Source organism: Papilio polytes, unplaced genomic scaffold (genome assembly GCF_000836215.1).
Source record: "Papilio polytes unplaced genomic scaffold, Ppol_1.0 DF821067.1, whole genome shotgun sequence".
NCBI classification, from domain to species: Eukaryota; Metazoa; Arthropoda; class Insecta; order Lepidoptera; family Papilionidae; genus Papilio; species Papilio polytes.
Window position 1 is genome coordinate 1,628,725 of NW_013528137.1, and position 11,403 is coordinate 1,640,127.

The 11,403-nt window shown below is 31.0% G+C and overlaps 1 protein-coding gene across 1 annotated transcript in view; it reads left to right on the forward strand.

The window, feature by feature from the left end:
• The window catches only part of LOC106109663 (transmembrane protein 184B), a 17,868-nt gene extending 13,881 nt beyond the window's left edge, over positions 1-3,987 (forward strand). The window contains exons 4-5 of the mRNA XM_013291247.1: positions 185-269; positions 3,692-3,987. Of these exons, the coding sequence (XP_013146701.1) occupies positions 185-269; positions 3,692-3,828 (222 nt within the window). The 3' untranslated portion in view covers positions 3,829-3,987. The remainder of the gene's footprint in view (positions 1-184; positions 270-3,691) is intronic.
• The last annotated feature ends 7,416 nt before the right edge of the window (positions 3,988-11,403 follow it).

Genomic DNA, 11,403 nt, shown 5'->3' on the forward strand with positions numbered 1-11,403 from the left:
GCTTTTAACGGTGTAATAATTTTTAAAATCGGTCCAGTAGTTTTTGAGTTATTTAAATACATACAAAAATCGAATCTTTCCTCTTTACAATATTAGTACAGATATAAATAAGTAGAGCTTAGAATTAAAAAAAACATGCAAAGCTTTCACATAAACTAATATAATATGCATTGTCCGTTTCCAGGAGACAATGAACCCGAAGGACATAATGACGGACGCCTTCCACAACTTCCACCCGCAGTACCAGCAGTACACGCAGTACAGTTCTGGTGAGTAGTCTGTCTGTCTGTCTGTATGCGCATGCCGTTCGCTGCCTGATCTATTTTATTTGCCAAATATTGGACCAAATTATAGGTTATCGCTAGTAATGGTAGCTATTTCAATTACAGCTACTATTTATAAAGTATAATAGTAATTTAGACGTAATAGTAGTTTTTTTCCAAATTTTTTACGTCTTTTTTTTTTCTAAGGGAAAAATATTGCGCGGTATTTTTATTTTTGATTTAATTTTCTTTCAGATGTCACATCTCATCTGCCTTATGAGAAATTATAAACTGCCATAGCTGTGCTCTGCATGATGCGCATTGCTGTCTGTGTATTACGATATACGCCATGATGCAACTTGTAACACTTGCCCTCATCATAGACTCGCTCTGAACATAGAGTAACTCTGATCATAGATTAACTCGGACCATAGACGAAATAATAAAAAAATATTGTATGTTGCCAGTCGCATAACCCTCCGAGCATGGTTACATCACTAACAATATTGTTTACACATAAAAAACTTTTTTACGTTAAACATTTCAAAGCGATAAATTTCTATAAAATTGTCTTTCTACAGGTTATGTGAGCTTGAAAAAAAATACAAAAAGTATCGAAAATTACAAAAAAAATATAAAGATTAATAAACAGTCATTTTACTATTTTCATATGGATAATTTATAAGCTTTACGTTTGACATAAATGATTATATAAAAGTTTCAGATATAACACGATATATAAAGTATATTTAAATTTAATATTTGAAAAAAAAAATCGAAATTATATGCGAAAGTAATTCATAAAACTATAAATTTTTCATATCTAGTATAAATAAATACATTTTTCGACAAAGTTTTCTGATAAAATACATACACACTTTGCTCTTCGAGTTTTTGTATTTCTATATATGTAAATTTGTTACTGTTATTTTTTTGATGTTTTGACTAGTCCGAAGTGCATAATAAAAAAACCGGTTTTTTTTTGTTTAGATAAAAAAAATATTTTTTTGATGTCCATAAATAGAAATGTTTATCTGTACTCGGACTGATCATTGAAATTATTTGACAGTTTTATTATTTTTATTTTTTTAAGCCAATATATGTGTTGTGGAGATTGTAAATGTTTTTATTTCTGTGATTTTTTTTCGTTTTTCTTCTTAAATCTGTACATTTTCTTGATTTTTAACTAGTTAGTGGATTTGATCCTTTTAGTAAATGCTAGGCTAAATTCTTGTAACGTAAAATATTAATAAGTTTTTTTTCTAAACGTAGTTTTTCGATAAAAAGTTGCATAACGTTCTTACCAGCTGTTGTCCACCGAAATGTACAGTTTTAAATTGCCAAAGACCGATTTATGTCGGTGACTTTGTTTTTTTTTTATAAATGTCAAGGCAAGTAATTTTTATAACCGTGGAGGTTTGAATTTCGAAACACTGCTTAATTTCAACCAAAAAAAAATCCTCGTTTTTTTTTATTACAAATCTGATTTAAATCCGCTAAATACAAACATATTTTTAAAATGCCTTTTGCTTTTATCGAAGCACTAAATTAACATAAACTTGACTGACAAAAACCAACAAAAAACATATTTTATTTGATTTTTTCATTATAAAAGTATCAAACTCCACGTTTATAATGCTTTGTATTTACGCGTTAACGATTCTTTTTTTATACTTGTTAATAAATTAGGTATAAATAAGTCGCGCTTTGCCCAAACGGGCGTTTAAACTAAGTTTTTGTTTTTGTAATTGACGATATGCTAAACTTAGGTTAAGAAGGATATTGTTTCATTTCGTCTATAGATTAATTTTATCTTTGTATTTGCCCTTTCGCTAACAAATAAACGACTCTACTGTAACATTTACTTTGATTAATTCGTGACGTCATCGAAAAAAAGGTAAGTTATAATTACACATTGCATTGTATGCTTTTTATATTTATTTGCCGGAATGCCTTTATTGTTCGTATTTTTTTTAATTGTTATATAAATTGATTAATCTGTTAATTTTTATGTCTGCTTTTGTCATTTTTAACAGTTAACATTAATAGATTTTTGTAATATTACATAGAGATATAAATTATATATTCGTTCTCTTTTTTCATATTAATCTTCATACACGAAATGTTCATTGCATGGGTGGGTTTTTACTGATTTTAATAACTCATGTGACATTTTCCCGATGTTAGAATAACCCTTTTCAACATACACATTTTGATATTTTCATCGTATAGGTCTTTACAATATGTTGTAACATCCAAAAGAACTAAAATTCTAGACTTTTTAATGTTTATGAACGAGCGTCGTTGGCTCAGTGATTTAAGCACTTGACTCGTAATCTACAGGTCTTGAGTTCAAATCCCGCCATATACCAATGTGATTTTCGATTTTTTGAATTTTCATATGTATAATTTACCCGACGTTCTTACGGTGAAGGACAACATCGTGATGCAACCTGCACATATCGGCGAAGAAATTCAAAGATATGTGTGAAGTCAACCAACCCGCACTTGGCCAGCGTGGTTGACTATGGCCTGGTCAGCGTGGTTGACTATGGCCTAGTCACCCCTTATTAGGGTAGGCTTTGAGCCCCTCGGTGGGGACATGTAGTGAGCTGGTGATGGATGGATGGATGGAACAAAAGTTGAACTACAATCTGAATACACTTTTATTTTTGATTTCAACACAAATGTCAAACAGCATTATGGAAGTACACAATGCTTTTTATATACACGGCATTTATTTATCAATAACACAATAGCACAATTTTTCTACATAAACAAACACTATCACTCATTTACACAGGTGTCTGGATTTCCTTAAAGTTGAACTAACCCAACCACCCTAAAGGCTTGTTCGCACTAAGCTAAATTAGTCGAGTATCGAGTAACTTATGTCTGAATAATTAAGTCTAATAGATTTTCAAATCGTAAACAGCCGAATACTGAAACGCCATTTAAATATATGACAGCGTCCTAAATAAAGCCACGCTTAAATACCTAATTTCTTTCAATTTTTTTTAATGGGTGGCTTTATGCCGCCCTCTCTTTCCCCTAACACATTTTTAGTCAGGGACCTGGGGAGCGTGTTTCTTTTCTTTATTATTTTGTTAAAGTTAAAACATTTTTTTACATTAAAATTGTATTTCTTTCGATCATAGAATAAACACAAAAGTGATTTAATCTAAGCCTAATTTAAGAATAATAAAAATATTAGATATAATACAATTAAATTAAAATGGAATATAAAATAGAAAAATGACTAGCTTTAAACATTTAAGTTGATAACTTCTATCAGATTGCATTATTTGGCCGAATGAGGTAGGTACTGAATTACTCGATACTCGACCACATTACAAGCCTAATGCGAACTAGACATTACTATAAAAAAATTGTTTATAATGTTTGTGTTTGTGACGTGCGTGGTGCAGTGATGCGCGCGGGCGAAGGCAAGCGCTGCGAGGAGGGCGCGGCGCTGGCGCCCCGGCCGCCGCAGCGCGTCGCCACCATCAGCCACGCCAACCACGAGAAGACCACACTCCTCAGCTCCGACGACGAGTTCCAGTAAATTTCAAACTAAATCGATAATGTACGCGTACATAAATATGCATTTTGCAAAACTTTAGATACTTGTTTCAGTCTTCGGTTATATGCATATATTCGTCAATCCTACTAATATTATAAATGCGAAAGTTAAGATGGATGTTTGTTATAGTTTGTAGGCTAAACGGCTGATCGGATCTCTAAAGAAATTTGGTATATTTGGCATAGGCACACTCGCTATTGTTTTTTTTTAATTTACGCGGATGGAGTCACGGGCGAAAGAAAGTTCAATATATTTATGGTTTGTAGCATACGGACGGATACATGCATATTTCTGACATCGAAAGCGTATATAAGTTTCTGTAGTTTTGTAAGTGTAAACATTTATGAAGCTGACTGTACTATCACATTCAGAGTGCCTGGCTGAAATAGTAGCGGTGTGTGGATTTTTCGTATGAAAACTACACTAAGCTACTTATTTATGAATCTGATTGCGCCAGGAAAAGGATAAACTCTAAATTGATTTAAAAATGGATTAAAACCCTTCAAAGAACTTTAAATTAACCCGAAAAGGCGTCTGTTAATCAAATAAGCCAATGTTAGCTTCATTGGATTATTAACACTACACAATTGTAATCGAAATTATCACCTTAAATTAAACAAAGTGCATTTTGCTGCTGTTTGACAGCTATCAATAATTCGTCAAAGGGCTTCTTGTTTCAATACACACGTTTTTAGTTTATTCTGGCTCATTGTTTAAAACGACTTACGATCATCTAAAATCAAATCCAAACGCTTGTATTCGATCCTTCTATTGCAAATAAAGTGAAGAGAAATTAATGCAAACCATTCCAAGATCTCCACAATTGACCAAAGAACACACAATCCTGTTTAAAAGTAAACCGTTAGCTTTTTGCATACTCCCGAGAGTAACCGAGTTAAAACACTTAGCATACGGCGCTCTAAAAGCATTCTTGGTGGATTTTAATTGTTATAAAGATTTTACTGGATAAAAAAATACCGCTATTTAATACATAGAAAATTAGTTATTTGTATAGTATATTATATATATTGATAGACCGATATAAAATAATCAATTATGTATATTACAAATAAAACATATTTAGTTACTCAAATTCTGGCGTCACAAATTTACTGTCTATAGAATATATTTTTTAATAAAACGTTATTCCCGCAATGGTACTGAATATTTCAGATTTAGGATGTTTTAGCTATACTTGTAACTTGTAACGCCGTAAAACCACATTTACCAATGTTGCTATGTGGTCACTGCCTTAAACTGTTCAATTTTATATAACTTTAAACACTTTGGATGTCCACAATTACCTGCGTTATTCTATACGACGCAATAAAGGTTGTCGCTCATTAACGTTAATAGCCCTTGAATAGAATATTTTATTTATATACAGTATATTATGTATGTACGTATTTTGTGTAATTTTACACAAAAAAAATATGTCAAAACTATCCAACACTCCACTACGACACTCTACATATGTTATATTGTAAATCTAACCAGCGCACCCGCGGACAAACCAATTATATGGTTTTTGCGGGGCCATATTTGTGCATATTTTTAATATTTTATTTTGTAATATTTTCAATAAAAAAAATATAGCGATGTGGCGCTATTAGAATGTTTTGCCTTATACACTAATGCAAATATATCAATAAAGAAAGAGACCTGAAAACATCGAATGAAAATATTTATGAAACGAAATACAAGCACATAGCGCGAGGGTTTAGCGCTGCGTTGTCTCGGCAAGGCGCTGCCGGGTGGCCACTATTGAGCGATGACCTTTGTTGTACACCTAAATACATTTGATGGACCACATTAACGCTTCGTTTACTTAAGAATAGTCGATGTTAAAGCCTTGTTAAGCTTCATTTCAATAAAAAGCACCGCTTCGCCGTCCAATTAATTAATCTTGGCAGAAATATGAGAAAATTATTTATGTTTTTGACACCCGATCGCTTTGTACAGTTTCGGAATAGAGCATATTGTCTAGATATAAAATTTGGATAAAAACGATTTATAATTATAAAAGTTTTAATGTAGTTTAGTCATCTAAACATTTTTTACGTAAAATGTGAAAACTTCAAACAGATATATTTTTTTTAATTATACTAATATAAATGCGAAAGTTTAGATGGATGGATGTTTGTTGGAGTTTGTAGTCAAAACGGCTGAACGGATTTCGATGAAATTTGGTATAGATGTAAAGGATAGTCTGGAAGAACACATAGGCTACTTACTTTTGTTTTATTATTCCACGCGGACGGAGTCGCGGGCGACAGCTAGTACCTAATTACGTTGCTAGCGGTTTATCGCATACGGTGGTCATCAAAATTATGCTATTAAAAAGTTGTTACTAAATTGTTGATTTCTTTTGTTTCTGTAAAAAAAAGTTGAATTAAAAAAAATCAAATTAATACTAAGTCAATAAAAAATTAAATGGGAAGTTACTTGCAAGTGGTGATAGTTAAAACATAGCTCTTAAGTAGTAATCTTAAAAATTATAATTTTTGATTATTATCTATACGTAAAACTAAACATTTAATTATTTACGCTAAATCTTTTAAACTATACGTGTGGTAGTATTTATTAAAAAATATTTTTTACAACTATGTGTCTATAACGTTTAAATATTCTATATAAATTGTAAATAATCGACATTTTATTAATGTTATTTATATTTTACTTTTATATTTCTTTAAAAAAACTAACCTTTTTTCAATTTGCGTAAGATTTGATTGCATTTTTGTAATCGTCAATTAAGTCACGCATTATTTGATAAAAAAAAAATGCTTATAAATAGGCCAATATGTTAGTTGTAAGACAGTTTCTTTATTTCAGACTATAAATGAAATTATTTTTGTAACAGGCATAGTCAGAATAGTTTTGAGCAGAACTATTGTTGAAAATATAACAAACATTAATGTTAGATAATATTAATTAAAGATGTTTTAGCTCCGAAGTTTTATATATGTAAGTGAAAATATAAATCATACGGTACTGTCAATTTGCTTTTTATTTATCCTCATCTACGATGACACAGAAACTAAAGATAAAGATGTATTCATATGATTGGAAGTAAACTTTCTTGTATTTTTAAAAGGAAAAAAACACTTCAAATTAGACTCGTACCGGTAAATGTCCGCCATCATAACATGCTGTATAATCTGTTCAAATATTATAAAAAGGAGAGATTTGTATTTTTGTATATATTGACAGAACTCAAAAATTACTTTGTTGACTGCAAATTCTTTTACCATTGAAAAGCTACGTTATCAGTGAGTAGCTATATGTTTTTAAATTATATTTATTTCACGCAGACGGAGTCGCAAAAACAGCTAGTACTATTTATAGCTATCCCTTTTATCTCTAAAAAATCAATGGCATAACAACAGTTTTCGTACACGAGACACGAAATTTGAAATTCCCGGTAAAATGTTTCGGGTACAGAATGAAACAAAGTAATTTATTAAATTTTATATTAAAAATATATACAGCTTTAATCGTTAACTATTATAAATATATCCAACGTGCTTGTTCACTTATTGCTTTTAATACAGGTGTGTTTTTTAAATAAATATACGATATATTGTGACATTACAACTGTATCTAGCGTGCTCTGTTTTACAATATTTATAAATTACTTATTATGGTAGGTACACACGTACTTACATGCTCGATAAACTAACTCGATCTCGAGTAAACAGTAACGTATGCAAGACTTATCACAAATGCTCGAAGTCAACTTAAATGCATGGTACAATATTCGGATATGCTAGGCATCGAGTTTATAGAGCATATAACGTGTGTAACCACCATTTCATAATTGTCCCACTTTATCCAGGTACATTCGTATATACAAATCATTCCATAATTACATAAAAATATTTCTCTTAAAACTTTCATAAAATATTGTCAAATACTCTCACTGTAACATTAAGTGTGAATTTTCACTGGCAACACTTATACGTACAGTCATCTCACTCCCATTGGAAAAAAGACATGGAATAAAATGTTGCCACACTGAAATTCACGATAACAAATGTGCTTGAAATGTCACAGAACTGACAGCAATCAGACATTAAAAGGTGCAGAAACGAGAAGGAACAGGAAAGGTTTTATAAAGTTGAGAATTACAGAATAACCTATTTAAGATTTAGATAAGGGAAAATATTTACAATCGTAGTTTAAAAGACTAGTTCGTCCATCCATATTTACTCTGATTTACACTGAAATCAGTGGTTAAAAATAAAGTAATCTAGTTTAACCTGGGGTTCCTTTACAACGGTTATTTAAAAAAAAACATCAGTCATACATTCTGAAAAAAACTAACAAAACTCTTGCTTGAATATTCGCAAACCCAGGGTAGTTTTCATTATGATTAGAAATATATCTTAAATGTAACAAACAAAATAAGTTAATTTTTAAAGTCGGATGGACAAAATGTCATAAAAAGTTCTACCAAGCGATTAATCTACTAAAGGCATCAAAATCACGAATTGCGGCTAAGCCCTAGAGAATAAGATTAAAAAGTTAAGGCAAGTAGATTTATTCATTGTTCGGTTAGTATAGTTCTATACAATACTATATTTCGAAAGTCACAGTTCATATGGCCAAAATTCAATTTTAACTTTTTACTTGCTTTTACCAAACATTTACACTTTCACATTTGTAGCATGGACATTTTAGTTTTTTTACAAAATGAAACTAACTATATCAAAGATTAATTCTATAAAGGATATTAAAACAGCGTCATTTTACTGCATTTAGTTTAAATTGCTTTTAAATTTAACTTTCTAAATATCACTTGATAAACTACATTTCGTTGAAATGATAATCAAAGTCAAATATCTGCATTTATACTCCCTTTTTAAAATAAATAAATGCCCACACTGCGCAAACATTCAAATAAAATCAAACGGTTATGGTTTTAAAAGAAATCAGTACAGTATCATTAAAACTTTATGGTGGCTCGAAATTTTGTTGAGACGCTACACATAACTTTTTGATAATGACTGAATATGGTGGACCATATCTTTTGAATCTACAAATGCACACTACCCTGCGTTCTGGGGTAATACAAAGTTATGTGGGATTTGACCCTCAAAAACCCCTGTTGTCTATATCGATGACAATATTACAAGAATCCAGGATCACCAAGAAACGCGTCGAAAATCTTTAACATTTTACAGAACTGGAGGGACACTTTTCAACTCGTTTTTTCTCAAATCTCGACTGGTCCAAGTCAACGAAGACCGCTTGTCTTGTCACACATAAACCGCTAAAGTTTATTATCAGAGAATATTAGCATATGAAGCGTTATATCTACGTAAAGTGAGCACAAGACATACGCCTTCTTGCGTTACCTACATAGTAGTTGTGCAAGATGAACGGAATAAGTTCATTTGAGCAAAGATTATAAGCTACGCTATTTACAAGACGCTACACGTTTTAAAACTTCAAGTAGAATACATAGAAATGAACCTTAGGTCTGTAGCACAGCCGTGGAAAAGCTGAACCGATAGATTCGATGGCGAGAAATTTAGTAGAGTTACTCTAAACTTTGCGACATCGAATTAAATTTAGAGCAAATTAAAGATTTTAGTTGCTATTTCGGTTCGAATCGCTTACGCGGTTATGTGCCACAGACTTAAGGGACATATTCTCATTTCCATATCATACAAAACAAACATTAATTACAACTTAAACATTTGACCGCAAATTGTAATGTAAAGGATATTTGTTAAATGTTAAACATGGTACTAACTTTTTCTTTATCTAAATAAAATTGGTCTTTTTTAGAAATCATAGTTACATAATTGGAACGAAGTAAGGAAGTAGATTTAAGGTATTAGGCTGTTAGCGACATGTTAGGAGATTTTTAAAACTATACATTGATATTTTTCTCAAATAAACGTATGAAATAGCCGACTAACTTCACTTATACCATCAAAGTTTACAAATATACAATTTAATTTTCATCCAGAGAGTCTATTACGAATAAACAATATAATTCCGAGAATGTATTCGTAACGTCATCGTATTTGTATAAGGTAGTGAGATGCACAAATCTCATACATAATTTTGTCGATTACGTTACATAAACATTCTCACCAATACTCATGATAAGTCCTCTGAACTCCACTGAAACTTCTAACGTAACATATAGTCATCCCTTACATTCCCTTTAGTTAAATAGAGACATCAATATGTATTAATCTCACTGCAGTCGAAACCTACTATCACATAGTGTAAAAATAATTTATTTAATCAAGCATTTCTTAAGTAAGCTACAGCTGTTTGAGCGAGTGCATACCAAATCGAATCGTGTATTATTCAATGTATTATTCAATAATTAAGTTAGTATTGTGCGGAAGTGGGCGGATGTGTCGCGACATCTGGCGGCCTGCTACGAACACCGCTGGGTAGGACGAGACCTGAAAAAAACAATATTAAAATGCTACAATAGGAAAAAACAGTTTAAAAATCTAAGACGTAACAAACTAGAGCGAGAATGGTTTTAGTTGGATTTACTATATTGTAGTTTTATAATCTTAAATTGGGTGAAATTTCATGACGTAGTGTGAATTTCGAACTGAAATGAATAAATTTTGGTTAGATGTGTGATTCTATCAGCAATTTTTAGAACTCTCACAATGAAAACAAAAATATTCCAATGCTTAACAAACAAAAATATTATACAAACAAATAAAACTATTGTCGAGTAAAATGCTACGAATTTCTACTGTTGTTTAAAAATGTAGAATATACGTATGTTTGTGTGTGAATAGTTTAGAGTTCGTTTATCCAACAGTTGCTGTGAGTTCACACACAATATACAATACCTCATTGTTATTCAGATCCAAAGCTTTACTTTAGATATTAAAAACCTTTCGCCTTGTATTTCTGTGGTAAATTTTATACAGCTTGGATATAATACGAAAAACATTTGAAGCGTATTTGCTCTTTGTGGCATTCATAGTTGGAGAGCTTATCTAAGAATTTCCATCATCCAGTTTAGGTTTTTTTCTGTTAACGTTTTTGCAAAAATTGAAGGGAATATGAAAAACTTTAGGTGAATTATGACATATGATTTTCGCTTTTTACGCTAAATAAACCTATATTCCCTTTCTATTATATTTTAACGTAGAAAAAACTATCGAAATCAATTGTAATTAATATATTTACCACTAGTAGTAATATTTCAAGTAGAAATCTTATCCATTCGACAAAGGTCTACTTCTTAACTTCTTTAACTAAAAATCGTCGTCAATGTCCATCCATTTCACGGAAGGTATGATCCAAGCGCAGGCTTTTCTAGTGAATAAATGAAATGACTAAATTAAAAAACATAAAAGTTAAAATAAAACGCATTTAAATAAAATAATGATGGAGCTTCCAAAAAAACTTAAGATAGCATTTGAGATGAATAAATACTAACGAATATTTATAAAATTGGATGATATATTTACAAATGTTTAGGAAAATGTAACGAAATCACTCTTAAAGTAAGCGACTCAATCATTGATCCATCTCTTTGATTAGTCGTAGACATTATACTTG